Here is a 23,254-nt window from a genome sequence, read left to right on the forward strand (position 1 = left end):
AAAGGGGAAAGATCAATGTAGTTAAGATTAGCAAAGGGGAAGGGTTGGGCGGAAGGGATAGTTAGGGAGTTTGGGATTGACATGTACACACTGCTATATTTAAAATGGGTAACCAACAAGGACCTACTGTATAGCACAGGGAATTCTGCTCAATATCATGTAACAACCTAAATAGGAAACGAATTTGAAAAAGAATAGATACATGTATAACTGGACCACTTTGCTGTACATCTGAAACTATCACAACATTGTTAGTCAACTATACTCCAATATAAAATAAAAAGTAAAAAAAAAAAAAAATTAGCAAAAAAGCTCCAGGAGAAAAGGTGACTTTTTCTTTGTACTTGAAGTATAGCAAAACTATGAGTCTGCAATGTCTAATGAAGGGTTTGAGATATGAAATGAATGCCAGAGTGAAATATTGACATCTTTACAATCTCAAAACATCAAATTAAACAGACCATCCAACAGAAGCAAGTCATGATTTCAGGAGTGTTTGTCTGATGGCCTTGGCTGAGACATCAACAGCCAAGTGGGTGACATACCTGGATTAATACTAAGGCATATCAGCAAAGAGAGTCCCAGCAGCCAGGGTTTCATCAATTCTGGTTGAGAAAGCAGAACAGTTTATCTCATCATCTGTCCAGTTTAATGTTCTCTCACATACTGGTATTTCAGTCCTTGCACTTTGAATTAAAGATATCTTATTGCAATTGTAATAAGTTCCCATTTTAGTTAAATAAATATATATTCCAGGCAGAAACTTTAACAAGGATGGAGACCTCGTTGACTGGTGGACTCAACAGTCTGCAAATAATTTTAAAGACCAATCCCAATGCATGGTGTACCAGTATGGAAACTTCTCCTGGGACCTAGCAGGTGGACAGCATGTATGTCATCAGCATTCTCTTGAAAAGTTATATTCAATCTTAAGTGAATTATTGATGCTTTCTTTTTTTTTTTTTTTTTTTTTTGCGGTATGCGGGCCTCTCACTGTTGCGGCCTCTCCCGTTGCGGAGCACAAGCTCTGGACGCGCAGGCCCAGCGGCCATGGCTCACGGGCTTAGTTGCTCCGCGGCATGTGGGATCTTCCCGGACCGGGGCACGAACCCGTGTCCCCTGCATCGGCAGGCGGACTCTCAACCACTGCTCCACCAGGGAAGCCCTGTTGATACTTTCTTAACAATCTAAACATAGTTAAGGGTCTTTAAGTGTCTTTTTTTTTTAACAGCTCAATGGAATTAACACACTAGGAGAAAACATTGCTGATAATGGTGGTATTGGCCAAGCATACAGAGTGAGTAATATTTTCTTCCCCTTTTAGTGATTGGAGTGTATATTGATCATATTTAATCACTCATTTAAAGCCTTTTGCAAAAGACATAAAATGTAAGCAATAAATGGATGACAAGAAAATGGAAAATTCACAAGGAGAAAGGAGATTGTAAATATGCTAACCAGAAGGGGCAATACAGTTGATATGATTGAGCTGAATACCAGTCTCTAAGCTTTGAAGAAGCCAAGGAGAAAAGGAAACACAGAATATTTTAATGATAGAATTGAGATAAGCAAGTTCCACAGAGGAGGCGATATTTTTCTAAGAAATAACCTCTGAAATAGTTATTTTAGAAAAGATAGTATATAGAAAGGTTTATTTCAGAGTCATTGATTGATGTACTGAGCATGACCCTCAGTTTCATGGCAGATGAAGCAGTATTTGGGAACAATAATCAACATAAACCACAGGCATAATATTAAACTACAGTCCATTACAATGACAGTGAGGGACTGAAGTGATGTGGTCCCAGCATGGGGCCTTGTAATGGTGTAAACCATTAGACTCAGAGGAGTGTATTGTTGGAGCATCCCTTAGAATCTCATTTGGACTTCCCTTCATTCTTAACGTTCGACGATACTTTCTGAGGGCTTTACTATGTGTTTGGCCCTTGGTACTGGAGATCCAGCTTCGCACCCTCCATAAAATATGCCATTATTTGATGATTTGAACAAGGATTAAACATGGTCTAGTGGATACTATGTGCACAAGAAAAAGTAGGGGTTTTCACAAAACAGTGGAGGAATAATGGTCGGGGAAGCAGCAAGGAGTGAGCATGATTTTGAGTTGTTTTCCCAATGCTGAGGTAGCCCACATGTGGGAGAAAAAACAGAGTCCACTTGAGAGGATACAGGGGACAAGGTGTCCACAGGATAGAATCAGGCTACTGACATAAAGATGGATGGAATATTCATTGGAGTGGGGGAGGATATAGGGTTATTTGTTCTCCATCGAGATGTTTGGGTTGGAGGGGAGGAGGGAATTATCAGAGTAATGCAGGAGAGTTGACTGGTGGGGCCTGTGACTTGGCAGTGACCCTGGATGATCAAAGTGTGAGGCTTGGGAAATTAATCTGGCTGCAAAGTTTCCAAAAGAATGAGTTCCAGCCAAGTCCTGGGAGATGGTAGATTACTGCTTCTTTGAATACTTGGAAATTTTTTTGCTGGATGCCAGACGTTGTGCATTTTACCTTTTTGGGTGGTGGATATTTTTGTTTTCCTCTAAATATTCTTGACTTTATTCTAGGATGCCATTAAATTCCTCAGAAATGGCTTGGTCCTTTTAGATCTTGCTTTTACAATTTGTTAGGCATGTCTGGGGTAGTGCTCAGTCTAGGGATAATTATTCTTCACTGCTGAGGCAAGGACCTACAGCGTGAATCTTTTGTTCTTGTCTTGTGTGATACCAGACGTTTTTTATCTCTAATCCTTTTCTGTAGTTTCTTCCCTAGCCTTGGGTAGTTTGCTCACATGCACACTCAGGTACTCAGCTGAATACCTGAGGGGCCATTGATCTCTGAGAGTCTGTTTCTCTGCAGCTTTCTCCTCTTCATTACCCTTTCCTTGGTGTCCCTGAATTCTCAGCACCTTCTCCTCACCCTCTCAAGGAGTCTGCCAGGCTCCCACTGGGGTTTCCTGCTGTATTCTGTGGCCTGGAAATGCTCAAGTCAAAAAGCTGGGGCAATCGTAAGGCTCCTGCATTTGTTTACCATCTCCCAGAGATGACTTTCCTTTTTGCCTGATGTCTAGTGTCATGCAAACCATTGTTTAATATATTTTATCTATCATTTGGTCATTTCAGTGGGAGGGTAAATTCAGTCCCTGTCACTCCATCTTGCCTGGAAGTGGAAGGCATTGGGCCTTCCTCCATGGTGATTCTAATATGCAACCAGATTGGGAATCACTGCTGTAAAAATTCAGCCTAAGTCTGGGTTAAGGGTACTTGCATGGAGATCCTCATGTAGAACAAGGACAGATTTATAATAATGAAGCAAATTACAATTGTACAAATATGTTATTATATATGAAATCTTGACTTGTAATGCTCCCTGCTAGATTATGAGCTCCCTAAGAGGAGTAGGCTCAAGTTTTTCCCATATCCCCAGCATCTTTGCACATTACAGACTCAATAAATCTATGTTGATGGCAAGTAAGAAGAAAAGAAATATATCTTCTATGTATCTAATATCACCTTTCTTTGTATTAAACTGAAACTAACACATCTCAGAAAGTTTGTTGTCAATCCTTTTCGTAAGTGTATTTAGTAGAGGAAAACTACATTTTTCAATAGTGTCTATAGATCCTTAAGAATTAAGAAAATTTCCGGATGTTCATGTAATCTAAATTCCTTTTTCTTAATGTGACTGAGGTTCAATCTATTTTGCCCTGTCTTCAGGGGGCCGTAATAATTGCACATCCTTATTCTTAGAATCATAGGGTGCTAGGCCTCTAAGGGCTGTTAAGAGACTCCCTTGACTTTTGTCAGGAATCACTCATATGAAGTCTGGTGTGAGTCTCTTTTGCTGAGAGTAGTACCCAGGCCAAGTACAGCAATTACAGACTCCATTGGCAATCTTTTCTTCCAACTGGCTAGACTCACCCATCTATATAACAACATTTAGATAAGTTTTTCATCACTATTTAAGTCATCCATTCATTCAGCTAACATTTGCTGATCATCTGACATATGCTAGGCTTTTATCATCTGTTAGTCATTAATCTTGTTCTTTTCAGAGCATTTGTAAGTAAATACTAGTTTTCTTTCTAATCCATTAAATACTTGTAGGTTGCCATAACTAAATATATTATTATGGTGATTCTGATATAAAAGTTTAATTACTTGGTTACATGATCTTTGCATAGATTTATATATAAATTTGGAAATTATAAACATCATGTTTCTCTTTCATTAACTGCCTAGGCCTATCAAAATTATGTTAAAAAGCATGGTGAAGAAAAATTACTTCCTGGACTTGACCTAAATCACAAACAACTGTTCTTCTTGAATTTTGCCCAGGTATTGTATCTTTCTTGATTGATAGATATGAAAATCGTCTTGAGTTATAATTTCATAGTACGTTAGATATTGCATACTGAGTTTTCTCGTTTTAATCCATTGTGGCAGAGCATTTGATTGACTAACTTTCATTGTGTGTAACAGACCGTCAGACCGTATTAATGATAATTATGTTCCTGGCTGCCTATTATTGAACATTATTTGAAGAGTAATTGGTTGAGGAATGCAGAATTCCAATTTAACTTTTGCGATAGGAAGTTTGCTTTTCCTCCAGATTGCCCAAACAAATAATCCTTGATGGAACCTAAGTATGCTGCTTTCTTTTTTCTATTTCTGTCCCTAGGTGTGGTGTGGGACCTATAGGCCAGAGTATGCAGTCAACTCCATTAAAACAGATGTGCACAGTCCAGGCAATTTTAGGTGCGTGGTTATGAATATCTGTTGAGGTGCGCCAATATTGGCTCCATTATTTCAAATTTGGAGGGTTTTTTCTAACTCAATGATTCTGTAAAATTTGGAAATCCAGTACTTCTCTTTTTCCTTCTTTTTTTTTTTTCTTTTTTCTTTTTTCTTTTTGAGGGTCTCAGAAAGGAGTAACAGAACACTTCAAGATAAATGTCATGTTTACACAAGCATAGCCGTGACTGCTGTTATCCTCAGAATATATGTGACCTAGGTCCAGTGCTTGATGAATTCCAACAAAGATGTCACCTCAGAAGAGTGACTCTATTTAAAGCTAGAGAGACATTTCTAAGAGGTTGCAAAAGGCTTAGGCCTAGAACCAATGAGTAGCTGTTCCAAAGAAAGATTTCCATTTAACACAGAGAGAAACTTTCCAGTAATTAGAGGTCTCAACCTCTAATAACTTTGGAGCAAAGTTATCCCCAAAGCTCCAGGAGAGAGTACCATGAAGGAGAAGTCAGAGAACAATCTGCTAGGGATGCTGGAGAAAAATTCTGTGCAGAGTGGAAAGTTGAGTTATAAGATATCTAAAATCCATCCCAAATCAGAAAACCTAAGAGAATACTGGATTGAAAGAGAATCAAGCAACCAGCATTTGAATGTCAAATTCTAGACCCCCATGTATCTATTTTAGGACTGAATTCCTAATTCCTACCTCTTCTGCAGGCACTAAAATCTTCATCACTGATTCATTGATCAACAGCAGCACCTCTCAGGCATGAGTGTGTGAAAAACCAGTTAAAAATTTTGTAGGTTTGTTGGAAAACAGAGTTTGAGAACAAAAGAAAACTAATGGGCCAATTTTAAAAGATCTTCCTAAAATAGATATGAACATACTGCCCAGACTATTCACTCCTGGGGAAAAAACTCATGCAATTGTGAAACAATAAAATAGCACATTTAAAATTAAAGAATTTTCTCAGCTTGTTCTAGTATCATCATCATCATCATTTGGTGTTTGCCTTAGCAGTTTTTTCAAAATTCATTCACTCAACAATTGATTATTGTACGCCTATTATATGCATAGTGCAAGCTAAATTTAGTCTTGCTAGGATATACAAATTAGCTTCTTTTTCGGTAATGAGCAACGAAAGTCCCTGGATCAATTGTCATTATGGTTTTGTAACTTTTAGTTTTAATTTTTCTTTTCTTTTCTTTTTAAAATTTTTCTTCCAGTTTTATTGAGATAATTAACATACAGCACTGTATAAGTTTAAGAGGTACAGCATAAGGGTTTGACTTGCATACATCATGAAGTGATTACCATAATAACTTTATTGAACATCCATCATCTCATACAGATACAAAATTAGATGAAAAAAACATTTTTTCTTTGTAATGAGAACTCATAGGTTTTACTCTCTTAACTGTCATATATAACATACAGCAGTGTTAATTATATGTATCATGTATATTACATCCCTGGTACTTATTTATCTTATAACTGGAAGTTTGTACCTTAAATTTGTACCTTTTGACTACCTTTATCCAATTCCCCTCCTCCCCACCTCCCACCTCTGGTAACCACAAATCTGATAGCGTTTTCTCTGAGTGTATTTGTTTGTTTTTGAGCATAATTGATTTACAACACCATGTTAATTCCTGGTGTACAACAATAATTCAATAGCTTTAATTTTTTAAAGTTGTCTTTTTCCGTACTAAAGTTTCAGAGGTTAAGATCTAACAATCTGAGGATAACAGATAAGCTCACACAAATGACCATAACAATCTAATTTGTCAAAGCTCTGCACTACATATCCTCATGAACAAAAACATATATCCATAAAAAGCCTAGGTGGATTTAAATAATATTAATATAGTACCTTCTACATCTGGCATCCTCAGAGAACAAGAGGTGGCACATTAATTTTTGACAGCTAACATTTGTCTCTTGAGTATTAACATTTTTATCTTAACCCGTGGATTAAAATTTCTCTGTTTAAAATAACTTTTCTAACTTCCTGCCTTATTAACACAGTATCCTGAAGAAAACCTAAGTTTTCTTTTTTTGATGACACAGACTTCTGTTATGACTATTACTTATAGTTTCACTGTTTATTGAGTTAGTGAAAGCCTCAGAAGCTATAACATGTGGAGTTATTTATTCCTACCCTACAGAGCCATTAATGGTGATTTTCTTGACTTTTCAGTTTATTTTTTTTATTAGAGTTTTTCTATTGGTTTGTCTCTTCCCTAGTTCTCTTTCTTGTTAAGGTATTGCCTGCATTCAACTGTGCCATTCCTCCATTCCAATTAGCTCAGAAAACATATCATTATACTTTATAGTAAAAAATGAATGCAAGCTTTGAAGTAAGAAACCCTTGAGTTCCATCAATGGCTCTGCCGTTTATGAGCTATTCCTTAACCTCTGGGTCTCAATTTCTTGATACATCAAGTGAGGATTAAATTATCATGAGAGCTGCTAGGAGGATTAATGTTAATATATATGAAGTGCCTATTACATATATGTGTTTGAAAATTAGTACTTGAATTACTTTTACATGAGAGAGATACGAACAGGATAAGAGTTCCTATGAATAAAGTATATGGATTTTGCAACATTCCATGTTAGCTGACAGTTAAGGGCTTTTTTTTTTTTTCCCCTCATTTCTTATGTCTGCTTAGCTCAAAATGTCAGTAACTGATCACTGGTTAAGTGATCATGTAGGTAAATATGTAATTGTTTTATACCCCCAATTTTAAATTGAAAAAAGTATTTTATTAGAAACATGTAGAATTATTTGTAACTTTTATTTTCTTTGTTCTGGTCCAAAAGATGCCTCTCTGACCATTTTTCATTCATAATAAGAGAAGTATGTGTTGATTTTTTAAAAGGGTAAATGGAATGCCAACCTTTTGTCAAGGAAATTATTATTTTCTCTGGATGTAAAGGGATTTCCTTGGCAAAAGGTTGAGGTCACACTTAGTTTTGGAAACAGGCTGCTTCCTGGCTGTACAAAGTAAAACACATTTTTTTAAAGAACCTTAAAAACTAATAGACATTGAGTTGCTATTGAAAAATTGTGCATCGTAGTTTCTGTAGAAACATTTCTGAAACAAAGGGCGATTTTGTAACCTTATGCTTAAATAACCACAGTATCAAAAGCAAAAGGCAAAGTATAACTGTAAAGAATCTATAAAACTATATAAAGCTGAATCTATGAAACCATGTTAGGTCTAAGCTATAATTATTTTATTCTTCCTAACTAAAGTTTTTTGTACTTTAAAATAAACTTCTAAAACTTTAGTATTTAAAGCAAAGCCGTTTCCTTATGATATTCTAGAAATTTAAATGACTTCATTTTGGAAATCCACCTTCTGTTAGCTGTCTACAGTCACTTCAGGGAACGGTTGTTATGATAATATTTACTATATGATCTATAAATGTGTTTCTAAAGTTATTCAGATATAATATTTCTTTTTTTAACATCTTTATTGGAGTATAATTGCTTTACAATGGTGTGTTAGTTTCTGCTTTATAACAAGTGAATCAGCTGTACATATACATATATCCCCATATCTCCTCCCTCTTGTGTCTCCCTCCCACCCTCCCTATCCCACCCCTCTAGGTGGTCACAAAGCACCGAGCTGATCTCCCTGTGCTATGCGGCTGCTTCCCACTAGCTAGCTATTTTACATTTGGTAGTGCATATATGTCCATGCCACTCTCTCACTTCATCCCAGCTTACCCTTTCCCTTCCCCCTCCCCACGTCCTCAAGTCCATTCTCTACATCTGTGTCTTTATTCCTTTACGGCCCCAGGTTCCTCATAACCATTTTTTTTTTATTCCATATATATGTGTTAGCATACAGTATTTGTTTTTCTCTTTCTGACTTACTTCACTCTGTAGGACAGACTCTAGGTCCATCCACCTCACTACAAATAACTCAATTTCATTTCTTTTTATGGCTGAGTAATATTCCATTGTATATATGTGCCACATCTTCTTTATCCATTCATCTGTCGATGGACACTTAGGTTGCTTCCATGTCCTGGCTATTGTAAATAGAGCTGCAATGAACACTGTGGTACATGACACTTCTTTTTTTTTAATAATGATAAGTAAAATTTATTGAAAACTTAGCATGTACAAAACACTATGCTTTTCACACATTGTGTCTTTATGCCTGCATAGTAGTATTTTTTTTTACATCTTTATTGGAGTATAATTGCTTTTCAATGGTGTGTTAGTTTCTGCTTTATAACAAAGTGGATCAGTTATACATATACATATGTTCCCATATCTCTTCCCTCTTGCGTCTCCCTCCCTCCCACCCTCCCTATCCCACCCCTCTAGGTGGTCACAAAGCACCGAGCTGATCTCCCTGTGCTATGCGGCTGCTTCTCACTAGCTATCTATTTTACATTTGGTAGTGTATATATGTCCATGCCACTCTCTCGCTTTGTCACAGCTTACCCTTCCCCATCCCCACGTCCTCAAGTCCATTCTCTACATCTGCGTCTTTATTCCTTTACGGCCCCAGGTTCCTCATAACCATTTTTTTTAATTCCATATATATGTGTTAGCATACAGTATTTGTTTTTCTCTTTCTGACTTCACTCTGTAGGACAGACTCTAGGTCCATCCACCTCACTACAAATAACTCAATTTCATTTCTTTTTATGGCTGAGTAATATTCCATTGTATATATGTGCCACATCTTCTTTATCCATTCATCTGTTGATGGACACTTAGGTTGCTTCCATGTCCTGCTTATTGTAAATAGAGCTGCAATGAACATTGTGGCACATGACTCTTTTTTTTTTTTTTTAATATGTGGTCTTAATTAATTAATTAATTATTTTTGGCTGCGTTGGGTCTTCGTTTCTGTGTGAGGGCTTTCTCTAGTTGCGGCAAGTGGGGGCCACTCTTCATCACAGTGTGTGGGCCTCTCACTATCGCGGCCTCTCTTGTTGCGGAGCACAGACTCCAGAGGCACAGGCTCAGTAGTTGTGGCTCACGGGCCTAGTTGCTCTGCGGCATGTGGGATCTTCCCAGACCAGGGCTCGAACCCGTGTACCCTGCATTGGCAGGCAGATTCTCAACCACTGCATCACCAGGGCAGCCCACATGACTCTTTTTGAATTATGGTTTTCTCAGGGCATATGACCAGTAGTGGGATTGCTGGGTCATATGGTAGTTCTATTTGTAGTTTACTAAGGAACCTCCACACTGTTCTCCATAGTGGCTATATCAATGTACATTCCCACCAACAGTGCAAGAGGGTTCCCTTTTCTCCACACCCTCTCTAGCATTTATTGTTTCTAGATTTTTTGATGATGGCCATTCTGACTGGTGTGAGGTGATACCTCATTGTAGTTTTGATTTGCATCTCTCTAATGATTAGTGATGTTGAGCATTCTTTCATGGGTTTGTTGGCAATCTGTATATCTTCTTTGGAGAAATGTCTATTAGGATTTCTACCCATTTTTGGATTGGGTTGTTTGTTTTTTTGATATTGAGCTGCATGAGCTGCTTGTAAATTTTGGAGATTAGTTCTCTGTCAGTTGCTTCATTTGCAAATATTTTCTCCCATTCTGTAGGTTGTCTTTTCATTTTGTTTATGGTTTCCTTTGCTGTGCAAAAGCTTTTAAGTTTCATTAGGTCCCATTTGTTTATTTTTGTTTTTATTTCTGTTTCTCTAGGAGGTGGGTCAAAAAGGATCTTGCTGTGATTTATGTCATAGAGTGTTCTGCCTATGTTTTCCTCTAAGAGTTTGATAGTGTCTGGCCTTACATTTAGGTCTTTAATCCATTTTGAGTTTATTTTTGTGTATGGTGTTAGGGAGTGTTCTAATTTCATTCTTTTACATGTAGCTGTCCAGTTTTCCCAGCACCACTTATTGAAGAGACTGTCTTTTCTCCATTTTATAGTCTTGCCTCCTTCTTCAAGAATAAGTTGACCATAGGTGCGTGGGTTTATCTCTGGGCTTTCTATCCTGTTTCCTTCATCTATCTTTCTGTTTTTGTGCCAGTACCATACTGTCTTGAGTACTGTAGCTTTGTAGTATAGTCTGAAGTCCGGTATCCTGATTCCTCCAGCTCCGTTTTTCTTCCTCAAGATTGCTTTGGCTATCTGGGGTCCTTTGTGTTTCCATACAAGTTGTGAAATTTTTTGTTCTAGTTCTGTGAAAAATGCCATTGGTAGTTTGATAGGGATAGGGATTGCATTGAATCTGTAGATTGCTTTGGATTGTATAGTCATTTTCACAATGTTGACTCTTCCAAACCAAGAACATGGCACATCTCTCCATCTGTTTGTATCATCTTTAGTTTCCTTCATCAGGGTCTTATAGTTTTCTGCATATAGGTATTTTGTCTCCTTAGGTAGGCTTATTCCTAGGTATTTTATTCTTTTTGTTGCAGTGGTAAATGGGAGTGTTTCCTTAATTTCTCTTTCAGATTTTTCATCATTAGTGTATAGGAATGCCAGAGAATTCTGTCCATTAATTTTGTATCCTGCTACTTTACCAAATTCATTGATTAGTTCTAGGAGTTTTCTGGTAGCATCTTTAGGATTCCCTATGTATAGTATCATGTCATCTGCAAGCAGTGACAGCTTAACTTCTTCTTTACTGATTTGTATTGCTTTTATTTCTTTTTCTTCTCTGATTGCTGTGGCTAAAACTTCCAAAAGTATGTTGAATAATAGTGGTGAGAGTGGACAACCTTGTCTTGTTCCTGATCTTAGAGGAAATGGTTTCAGCTTTTCACCATTGAGAATGATGTTGGCTGTGGGTTTGTCATATACGGCCTTTATTATGTTGAGGTAATTTCCCTCTATGCCTACTTTCTGGAGGGTTCTTATCATAAATGGGTGTTGAATTTCGTCAAAAGATTTTTCTGCATCTATTGAGATGATCATATGGTTTTTCTCCGTCAGTTTGTTAATATGGTGTATCCCTGACTGATTTGCGTATATTGAAGAATCCTTGCATTCCTGGGATAAACCCCACTTGATCATGGTGTATAGATATAATATTTCTGTATAAGATATAAGGGTCTGATCATTTTTTTTAATAAATAAATTTATTTATTTATTTTTATTTTTGGCTGCGTTGGGTCTTTGTTGCTATGTGCAGGCTTTCTCTAGTTGTGCAGGCTTTCTCTAGTTGTGGCTGCTCTTCGTTGCGGTGTGCGGGCTGTTCTTCGTTGCGGTGTGCAGGCTTCTCATCATGCTGGTTTCTCTTGTTGCGGAGCACGAGCTGTACACACACGGTCTTCCATAGTTGTGTCATGAGGGCTCAGTAGCTGTGGCTCATGGGCTCTAGAGTGTAGGCTCAGTAGTTGTGGCGCACAGGCTTAGTTGCTCTGCCGCATGTGGGATCTTCCCGGACTAGGGTTCGAACCCATGTCTCCTGCCTTGGCAGGCAGATTCTTATCCACTGCACCACCAGGGAAGTCACTGATAATTTCTTAAAGTAAGTCCAAATAGACAAAGTGATATCAATGTCTGCTACCTAAATAGTATGGTGCTAATTTAGATACCTATATTGCTTGAGATCATCTTCCAGTCAGAATAAAGGACACTTTATAGCACCTACGCCACTAATAATGCTAGAAATGTTTTCCACAGCTTAATATCTAATACTTTTAAAAAAATATTCTTTCTAGTCTTTTATTTAGACATTTTAAAGTAATATGGCTATTTTGTTCCTTATTATTCTATGATTTAGTATGCCTAAGCTAAACTCTCTTTGAAATACTGATGTTTCCTCCATTTACCTGAAATATTAGCATTGGTTTCTGACATTTTATAAATGGTGTGGATTTTGGTGGGCCTTGAAGAATTTCTATTAGCACTTATTAATCTTTAGCCCATACCTGGGAATCTATTCAGGCATTTATTTCTTCATGAATTTATAGAGGAACATGTGTAGACCAATGTGACCTTACTTTAAAAGAATCCTGAACATCAGTTAATGATAAAAATTGGACAGTTTACTCATGAATGAAGCTGGTTAACCTTGTAGCCTAGTTGTTTATTTAAGAGACGTAGCAAAAGATTGTCAGAGAACTCATTAATTGTAAAATGCTCATTCAGTAATGAAAAAGAAAAAAAACAGTTAAATTCAAGCAGGAGTAGTCAGATATAAAGTTCATTGTTGGTTACATGATGTTCAGCTCCACATATCTTAGGTATTTTCAATACAAGTGATTATTTGCCATGGGAATAAATAGCAGTAGTATGATAAAACAGCAGCAGTATATATTTTATATATTAAAGTAAAAATTTCAAGTAACTTACTCTAGGAAATAATCAATAAAAACTTTTATTATATTCTGTTATTATAAACACAACACAAAAACTACGTAGTTTTCATATAGCATGAAATTCATTTAAAAATGAATTATGATCCCACTCTTAGTGAAGGGATTCACTTTAATAATGTATCCACATTTTGAAATAGATTATGTCATCCATCCAAAGATTTGATGTTATAAACAACCAAACACTAATTAGAGTCCTAGGAAAATAAGTGAAGCCTTGGTACATTGTTGACCTAATTATTCAGAATCATATTATCTAAATGGAAGTTTTTGGATGGAAAGAGAGGAGCTGGAATGGAGACAGAGGGCTGAGTGTGCATTAGTTTGGGTGTTGCTGCATGGCTAAATCCCAATGGAGTCTTGTGAAGACTTTCTTGTTTTAAGGTTTGTGGGTTTTTTTTAATTTCTTTAATATTTTTAAGAGAAATGTAGAATTAAGTCTTGGGTTTGGACATTTTTACTGAAGTACTTATCTCCATGCGGTGATATCTAAGACAACAATCCCTTGAAAAAATGTTAATAAAGTAAAAAACAAAAGAAAAAGCAGCTCTTTCAGCCAACGACCCTCAAATGCTTACCCTGTCCATCAGGGAGCTTGCTCCCCAGCTAGAGGAACAGTCAGACCACCAGAATACTGTCCCTCAGCCAGTGTATAGGGCTTCCTAATGTAGGAAGAGGATCAGATTAAATGAATCAAAGCACCTCTGTAACTCCGAGTCTGTGAGCCTAGAACCTTAAAGGTACTAATATAAATCCCCGACATCTAAAATCTTTATATTCTTACATATATGATCACTTTGACCATGTATCAAGTGAACTTGTTCGAACTTTCAGGTGTTAGAAATGACATATTATTATTATTATTAATCAAATTAATTCAAACTCTAGGCTCCCACCTGAAGCCAAGAGGTGAGAAATTTAATTTCAGTCATTTTCAGTGTACTCCTTTCTAGGGTTATACTGGAATCCAAAGGCATCTCATGAGCCTAGAAATTAGGGAATAACCTCCTTTCCCAGCCTGCGATGGGTGCTGACATCCTTGCAGTCTGATCGCCCTATCTGAAGTCAGGTGGCTCCATTTCCTTCCATTGGTCACGGTCAAGGGAGGCAAGAACTGCCCCTCTGGACGTTCAGCCTCCTCGACAGCCACGTACCATCCTATCAGAAGTCCTCTCGGGGCCCTGCTCACAGTGACAGGCACGTCCTTGTCATTCATATAACCTGCCTTTACTGGGCCCCTCTTCAGTCTTGGGGAGGCCAGTCTTCTCCCTCTCCAGCCAGTGGACGAATAGATGTAAATTCTTCTGCTCTACCCTCCCCAACTTCAACCCCCAACCCTTCATACCAGAGAGATTCCTTTCCATCTTTAAGAGTCCTCTAGGAGTCCTCAAAAACATACAACCAAAAAGGTTTTCCTCCCTGAAGGATAGTGGGGTTTGAGAAACAGCTGATGTGGTGATGGGTGACACAGTAGGAAGGAGAACTTTTAGAAATTCGACGTGGAATGGAGATAGGGAAAGGAAATGCTTTCTTCCTCTCTCTGGTTGGTCCACAGTAGCGAATAAACCAAAAACACTGAGCAGTATTTTTCTTCGTAATGCCCTGTTACTCTCTGCATATAATCACCATGGCCAGGTGACGGGCTCATTCATTATTTCCGGAGTCCTGCAATAAGCAAAGCACTGTGCTGGTCTTTGGCGGTGCAGCCGGGACCAAGGTATACACAGTATTTTGTCCTCATAGAGATTATAGTGTAGAGAGTATGTCGGGAAGTAAAGAAGAAGAGAAAAATCATTGCACATCGTGATAAGTGCTGTGACAGCCTAGCACAGGTGGGAGAGACTCACGTGGACTGTATTCCAAGAAGACCTCTGAGGAGGTGTGTTGAAGCAGCGGCATGAAGGCTGAGGAGTTAGCCGTGTAGGCACTAGGGAGTAACTTTGCAGGCAGTGTGGTTGGCAGGAACAGCAGGTCCAGAAGAGGGCAAGAGCTTGGCGAGTTTGCATAATGGAAAGTGAATCTGTGTAGTTTGAGCTTCATGAGGAACCGGAGGAGAGACACCATGAGGAGGCTTGGAAGGTAGGCTGGAGCCATAAGGACGCTGGAGACGTGGAGAGGAGTTTGAATATCCTTCAAGCCCCTGGAGGGTTTTAAGTAAGAGAATGACTGAACTTGATTCAAATTTTAAAGCTCACTCTGACTGCTGTGTGGAGAAGGGGTCAGAGGGGAGAGAAACGCTAGGATGTATACATGTCCACACATCTACCATGTAGGGAGAGCTCAGTAAGCCCAAGGTGGCTGAGATGGGATGGTCCCAGTGGGAAGAGAAGGGAAGGAGCTGGTTCAGGGTTGATGGGAAAACATCACCTCTGCATCACTGTACTGACCTGTCTGTCCCTCAAATGCTGCTTGGTGCCAGTAGTGGGCTGGACAGTGTTGTTTTTGCCTGTTGGGGTTAGAGTTAAGAGGAAATTGACATGTTGCCAACCCTTTCAGGCTGAATCCAGTTTCTGATATCTATGGGGTTCTTTTGCGAAAAAAGAAAATAATTGTTATCTTCCCTATTAAATCAAATATCTATTTAAAGTCTATTATATTGAAAGTTATTGTGTGAGGCCTTTCAAGATACAGTAAGAAATCATAATTTTATTCTTTAACCAAATTCTTCTTAAAATAACTGCAATTCCAAATATGAATTATTCACCTTTCTTACAAACACATATAGAGTGTTTATAAATTGACTCCCCATACCAAGCCTAAGATGCAGGTAATATTATTATATGCATTTTACTGAAAAGGAAACTGAGGCACAGAGAAGCTAAATATATACGACTCATAACCAGGATTCAAACCATGCCATCTGTCTTCAAAATCTGCTTTTAACTCCTGTAGTTTGCTACCTCTCCATTTAAACATTCTGTTAATGAAAAGGAAAGGGCTCATTCTACCAGTTGTTTTTTTGTTTGTTTTCTTTTTAAATTTCCTTTTAAACTGAAAGTTCCAAACCTACACAGCTGGCCTACATAAAAAAAATTCTGTAGAGCTCCTGCATGGTATGGACGTGAGTATCAAATGCTGATGGTGACTTTTGTTTGTTTCACAGGATTATTGGGACTTTGCAGAACTCTCCTGAGTTTTCAGAAGCCTTTCATTGCCACAAGAACTCGTACATGAATCCAGAAAAGAAATGCAGGGTTTGGTAATCTTCAGAAGAAGCGGTGCAGTCCTTGGCTAGACTTGCCCACATCACAGAAATGGGGAACTCTATCTGAGAGAAAAAGGACCAGAGAGGTCACTGATTACGTGGAGGTAGTTCACGGGGATGAGAGCAATAAAAATGAAGCTAGGTTACTCTGGAAAAATGTGGAGGGAGGAGAGGTCTAATGTCTATCAAATCAATCACTTCTCACTGTATAAATAATGCTTAATCTCTAAAGAGAATATTGCCATTCATTGCTGTTTCTTATATGATCTGCCAGTTTGATGTTTTCTCTTGATGTAGACCGGCATTTCTAATCAAAGGGAGAAAGAAGAGGTGGAAGAATTCAGTTGGCACCAAAAGCACAGCAGTGACGTGAGAGTTAAAAACATGTTGCCAATGTACTTATTTTTACTTTTATTTGCAAAATTTATGCTCCTTCAAAACTCTTCCAAAGAATTCTTATACATATTGGGGCCTTGGGCCTTAAAGTAGTTTTAATCTAATTTTGCCAATCATCAGTTACTCATTCTGAGAGCATTGTATTTTAAGCACTCTTAGGGCAAAAATGAGTGTCTGAAACTGTTTTTTGTTGTACCTGCTTTGACTGATAATGAGATTCTTGAGGCTCCCTGCAATTTTCTAAGCAATTTCTTGTTCTCTCTCTCTCAAAACTTGGTCTTTTTAAGAGATTTGTAGTAATGTGTAAATAATAATTTTTATATTTAATTATTAACTACACTTATGACTAAGGAATTGTTATTATAGGTAATCATTGAATATTGAAGCTTCAGACCAAGATAAATAGTTATGAACCAAGATCTGTAAAGTGATGTACAGATGAAGATTTGAGACTTTTTAAACTTATAAATCATATTGATGAAAAGCTTTAAGCACAAACTTTGGGGTAAAAATTGCCATTGGACAGTGGTCTAAAGATACATGAGAGTTGTGGTTTACAAGCAGGATTTTCAAAATTAAATCTGTCCCTAAAGGTGGCCATGATAAAAGGGCAACACTGCATCTATGTAGCTCTGCATCTCCTTATCTTTTCAGGTTTGTCATCTGATGGAAATATTTTGATAATAAATTGAAATTGTGAACCCATTACTCACTAAGCTTATTGTGCCAGCCATCTAGCTTTGGAAAGCACATTTCTGGATAGAAATGAGACGCTTCTACACATCCAATGGACTTGCTTCTAAAATTCTAACTCACCTAGAGTTCTGGGAGGGGGAGGTCTAGTCCCTGATAGCAACTCAGCTCTCAAGGCTTTTATGTTCTGTTTTCCTGTCCTGTTTGCAAGTTTAGTTCATTTCATTACTTGATTAACATTTTACAAAAGGAGTCCAAAATCCTTATTTTTCCTAACAAAGCATGAAAATGAAGGAACATCCAAAATATGAGTGTTGGTTTTCCTGCCTCTTGAAAAATGTCCATTTACATGTTTTTTTTAAATGGTATTAAAACATAACGTATATACCAAAATTTAAAAACATAAGTGTACAGCTCAATGAACTTTCTCCCACTAAACATGTCCCTGTAACCAGGACTTCTGAGAAACAGAACATTACTAGCGCCATAGAAGCCCCTTCTCCCAACTATCACTTCACTCTTCCAAGGACAACTACTGTCCTGACTTCTAACATCATCCATTAGTTTTGCCTGTTTTTGTCTTTTATGTAAAGAGAATCGTTCAGCATGTATTCTTTTGTGTCTGGCTTCTTTCACTCAGCTTTCCGTTTGTGAGATTCATCTGTATTGTTGCATGTGGTTGTGGATTCTTTGTTCTCATTGCTGAACACTATTCTGTTGTGTGTGACTATACTACAATTCATCCCTTCCATTGTTGATCCACTTGAGGAGTTTCCAGTTTGGGGCTGTTACAAGTAGTGCAATTATGAACATCCTTGTGTATTATCATCTTTATGTACTTGAGATTTTAATGGACTAATTTCCACAAATCCTTCCTAAAATTATTATAAATATTGAAAATACAGTTTCAAGCTATTCATGGATAAAACTTTATCTTTTTCTCCTTTATCACTACCACCTTTATTGTGGATAATTCAAAGTATACTTATGTGTATATTTCCTTAAAGTAAACTTAAGACATTCCTAAGTAGTATTAATAGTTGGAGCATCCAGTGCTGAAGAGAAAAGCTATCTCTGAATTATTTAATTTCCATCCTGTCAGAGCAGCTGAAGAACCAGAACTGAAGAGTGACCAGTACAGATTATAAAAAGGCACTAGACTCCCCAGCTCTATAAAACATCCGGCTCCCATCCTTATGAAATAATCTGAGTGAAGTTTTCTGGAAAAAAAAGTTTCTCCAGTGCCTGGATCTTTTATCTCTAGAAATATAAGACTTTCTGAGGCCAAGGGCTAGACCAAAGTCAGAATACCAATACCTCCCCTGCCCTCACACGTGCAGCCATCACTAAGTATACGTGGCACAGTTGTTGAGTTGTATGGGACGTTATGGTCTCTCATAAACACTCCCAATCACTTGGTGTTATCCCATCAGTTAAAACCTATCTGTCATGATCTCACACGTTAAGTCTAACCATGCCCGACTCCGGGTCAAGAAAAGAGTTAATAAGCTGAGACACCAAGGGTTGGGAGCTGATGTCACTCAGGGATGAAGATAGAAATGTTCTTGGCAACATCATTGGTAAGGTGTCTGCTCCATGCTGCACTGTCTATGTAAATTCTAAGTGCAAGGTGGAAAGGACACTATCCTGGGAGAAGAGTCTTTTCTTATTCTAATCTGATTCTGCCACTAATGACAAAGTGACCTTGGGCATTTGATATCTTCTCTTGGGCCTCTGCTTTCCCCACCTGAAATAAAGAGAATTAGGTTTTGTTAGTAGTTCTTAGTAAGAGAGGGAGAATACATCCAGTGCTGTCTTAATCTATTCCCCAGTTAAGACCCGTTGGATAAAATGATCTCAAAACTCCCATGTAAATGTCTGAGTCCAATTAAACCACATTATAATCCAAAGAACAAAGACCAAAGTTTCATTGAGATTGGGTCTGTGCTGTTGTTAGAGTTTCCTCAAAAGCCTTTATCATTCCTGTTGTCCCAGATGTAGTTCTCCAAGTAGACGATAACTGTTAGTTTGGAAATAAGACTCCACCCTGCCAAAGATGGAAAATCAGGAAGTTTTATCAGGTTCCAGTCTTAAAAATAAAAACAAATATTTTTCATACTATTGCTTTTATTCCTAGTCGGCTCTGTTCCAGCCTCGCCACCACCATCCCTCCCACCCCACCACCCCCCATGTAAATCCTCACAGCGTTTATGTCTTGAAAAATGTTAAGGCCAAATGGAGCTTTTATCTCTGTAACCTTACACTTCCTGCTAGCTTCAAATTGAATCTTTTAAAACTGAATGATAGGGCTTCCCTGGTGGTGCAGCAGTTAAGAATCCTCCTGCCAGTGCAGGGGACACAGGTTCGAGCCCTGGTCTGGGAAGATCCCACATGCCACGGAGCAACTAAGCCCGTGCGCCACAACTACTGAAGCCTGTATGCCTAGAGCCCATGCTCTGCAACAAGAGAAGCCACCGCAGTGAGAAGCCCGTGCACCGCAACAGAGAATAGCCCATGCTCGCTGCAACTGGAGAAGGCCCGTGCACAGCAACAAAGACCCAACGCAGCCAAAAATAAAATAAATAAATTTATTTAAAAAAAAAGAATGATAGAAACTATTTGACCAATATTTTCTTGTTTTCACCACCCCATTCTTGCAAAGATACCACAGTTTTCTGATCTGATTTGTTTTCAAAAGTTAAGAAAAAAAGGTGGCCAAGTGCTATAGGGAATTACAGGCATAATCAGGTGATTTAGGCGGGAGCCAAAACGGTTTTTGTGCTGTGCCTGGACTGAGGGACTTGACTTTTGGTCGATCAGGTGAAGAGAGGCGCCACATGTGACTGGTGTCCAAGTGGCACACGTTTATTGCATTCTGATCTCTTCTTTAACAGTGTTGTCTTAATTTCAACTTTTTTTTTTTTTTTTTTTTTGCATTTCCTCTAAAACAGTGAGAAACTCCACTAGCGTTTTCATCCTTGTAGCCAAACTTGCTTCTGTTTTATTTGACCAAGCAGATCCTCTAGGTTGTACAGGTGAAGTCTGGCAGAAGAATGAGCATTGGCTCTTGCTGGAAACAAGGTTGAGCTCTCATCCTAGGCAGTGAAGAAAGACGAAGTTCAGCCATTGTGACTAATTTTTATACTTCTGGATTTCCTTTCTAGCCAAAACTAACCATTTTTTTCAGGTCTATCAGGCATATTAACATCTGATTCCACTTCTGTAAGTACACTTGCTGTCATTTCTGACTTGATCATCTCAAATTATAATGCATCCTGAAAGTTTACTCTACATCCAGAAGGCAAAAATGGGGTCAAGTACCTGGATTATCGATTACCTTGGTGTTAATCCTTCAACACACATGCTATCCAAGCTCTATGTTCCCTACAGTATGTCGTCAAAGATGTAATGGCAAGATGGTCACAGCAGCTTTATCCATGATATCAAAGAAAAAAACTAAACAGCAGAAAATGTTTAGATTTGTTCAAAGAAAATATGAAGAGGACATAGTGCTGAGTATGCATAATGATTTCAATCATGTTAAAATACTGTTGCATAGGAAAAGAGTTGGAAGAATATATGCGAAAAATTAATAGGGAATATCTCTGATTGGTGATATTACAGGTGATTCTTATTTCCCTTTTTTCCTGAATTTTAAATATTTCTATAATGTGAAAACAGTACATTTTAAGAACCATTTTTAAAATGTCATTTGGAAGAAAAGAGGAAGTATGGGAGAAAAGATGAAAGGGAGGGAATGATGGAAAAGTTGACCAAAAAGAGAAATAGAGGGGCTTCCCTGGTGGCGCAGTGGTTGAGAGTCCGCCTGCCAATGTAGGGGACACGGGTTCGTGTCCTGGTCCGGGAAGATCCCACATGCCGCGGAGCGGCTGGGCCCTTGAGCCATGGCCGCTGAGCCTGCGCGTCCGGAGCCTGTGCTCTGCAACGGGAGAGGCCACAGCAGTGAGAGGCCCGCGTACTGCAAAAAAAAAAAAAAAAAAGAGAGAAATAGAACTCCCCTGGGTTTAAGCTGTGTTGATTTATTTTAGAAGCTATTCACTTTGGTATCTCAGTCTACGTAGATTCAAGGAATTCAGGGCAGAGAATTGGGGTCAGAAGCTTCCCCCACCCCACGACAGACCAGATCTCAGATTTATGGGGTGGCTTTTATACACACAGCTTAACGTAGGGCAAAGGGATTTGGCAGACTTCCCACTGACTACTCGAAGTGGTTCTGTGAGAACAGAGCATGTACTCTAGAGGGGTCTGTTTGGGTTCTTTTACCCTGAAAATGCTAAAGGGATGAACTGATCTGGCCACACTCTTCCATTGGTCTCCCTCCATACAAAACCCTAGCATTTGCCAAACACTGACAAAATTAAGGATACAGTCTATGACTGTGAAACAGAAACCAGTAAATTATACAGTGATCAGACCTAAATGCTCCACCTGGTAGGCACCATGATTTACCTGGGGGTCAGATGCTAACGTTTAGAGGTGGATCAGGGAGGAGGGAGCAGGATACAGCTAATTCTAGGCCATTCACTGCTTATATTTGACTTTGGTTACAATCAGACTCATACTAGTTTAGCCAAAACTGGAGATTGTGTTGATCCCCATAACTGAATTTGGGGCAAGTAAGAGTAACTGGGCCTTCTTTCCATGTGGTCTACTTTATGATTGCCAGTCGACTTTCTCCAAAAGGAAGCCATGCTGGTCAAACATGACAGGGTCAAAGATTCTCTGCTTCCTTCCCAGGGGAAGCACAGCTTCTAACTGCAGTACCTTTGACAAATCCTGGAGAAAAACCAATTAGCCCATTTTGGAAACATGCCTACCCATGTGAATAGGCCATGGGGAAGTGAGAAAGTTGTAGAAATTATGATCATTGATCCCCTACAGAGTAGGAGAAGGGCAGTTTCCCCAAAGAAGAAAAGCACCATTCCTAGAAGAGAAAGGAAAAGACACAGATCTCCAAAACACCAAATTATACTAGATATTTCTTAAAAGCTTTGCAAAACATCTCAGTTTGGATTACGTTGTGCATATTAAATTTCAAATGTGTCAATTTTAATTTTGTTTGACCAAAATGAAGATATCATGCATTTTACTTAGATTTAATTTTTAAGAAAAAAGTTTTTAATAAAAAAGGGTGGGAAGGAAGGAAATAATACATTTTACTTATTGTGAGTAAGGCCCATGATTTAGGTTGTTTGTATAAAGTTTCCATTTAATGTAACTTTCCTGTGAGTTAATGTTAGTACTCCTATTTTACAGATGGTGAATTTGAGTTTCAGAGAGGTTAACTGATTTGCCCAGATTCAGAAAGATAGTAAATGACAAGGGACCAAATCAAGGTATGTTGAAGTCCAAAATCTATATAAATTTACTATCAGAGTTTTCTGTGTCACTAAAAAATGCATTTTAGCCTATCAGAATCAACTCATTTGTAGCTAATAATTCCCAAAACATATCTTTTATAAGAAACAATATATTTTCTAATTTATTACTTTACATAAGCCTTTGTTATTTTTAAAAGGATGTTTAGTGTTTTAAACAATTATAGCAGTGAACACATTGAGCATCTGCTATGTTCAAGGTACTATATTAGAAGGAAAAATAAAAATAGCTAGAAAAGAAAAACAAGATAAACTGATATTTTTGGTTGGCACTACAGTTGTCCACTATACACATTCACTTACTCATTGACCAAATGTTCACCACCTTTTATGTGTGATGCACTATATCACATATAAAAGAGTCCTTAGAAGATTATCTTCTACTGGGGTCATTAGAAGATAAAAATAAATGAAAACAGCTGGACTTTTAATTTAGTAGAGACATTAAAATGTACACAAACACATTATGCAGCTGA

At 38.1% G+C, this 23,254-nt stretch overlaps 1 protein-coding gene across 6 annotated transcripts in view; it reads left to right on the forward strand.

Annotated features, from left to right (window-relative positions):
* MME (membrane metalloendopeptidase) overlaps positions 1-18,296 on the forward strand; it is a 92,037-nt gene extending 73,741 nt beyond the window's left edge. For 5 of the 6 annotated variants that reach the window (XM_060011459.1, XM_060011461.1, XM_060011463.1 and 2 more), the window contains 5 exons: positions 757-890; positions 1,232-1,297; positions 4,256-4,351; positions 4,695-4,771; positions 16,189-18,296. In XM_060011459.1, coding sequence (XP_059867442.1) covers positions 757-890; positions 1,232-1,297; positions 4,256-4,351; positions 4,695-4,771; positions 16,189-16,288 — 473 coding nt within the window. In that variant the 3' untranslated portion in view covers positions 16,289-18,296. The remainder of the gene's footprint in view (positions 1-756; positions 891-1,231; positions 1,298-4,255; positions 4,352-4,694; positions 4,772-16,188) is intronic. The other variant, XM_060011464.1, reaches the window with a different exon arrangement.
* Positions 18,297-23,254: the final 4,958 nt, after the last annotated feature.

The sequence above is a fragment of the Delphinus delphis genome, chromosome 4, assembly GCF_949987515.2.
Source record: "Delphinus delphis chromosome 4, mDelDel1.2, whole genome shotgun sequence".
NCBI classification, from domain to species: Eukaryota; Metazoa; Chordata; class Mammalia; order Artiodactyla; family Delphinidae; genus Delphinus; species Delphinus delphis.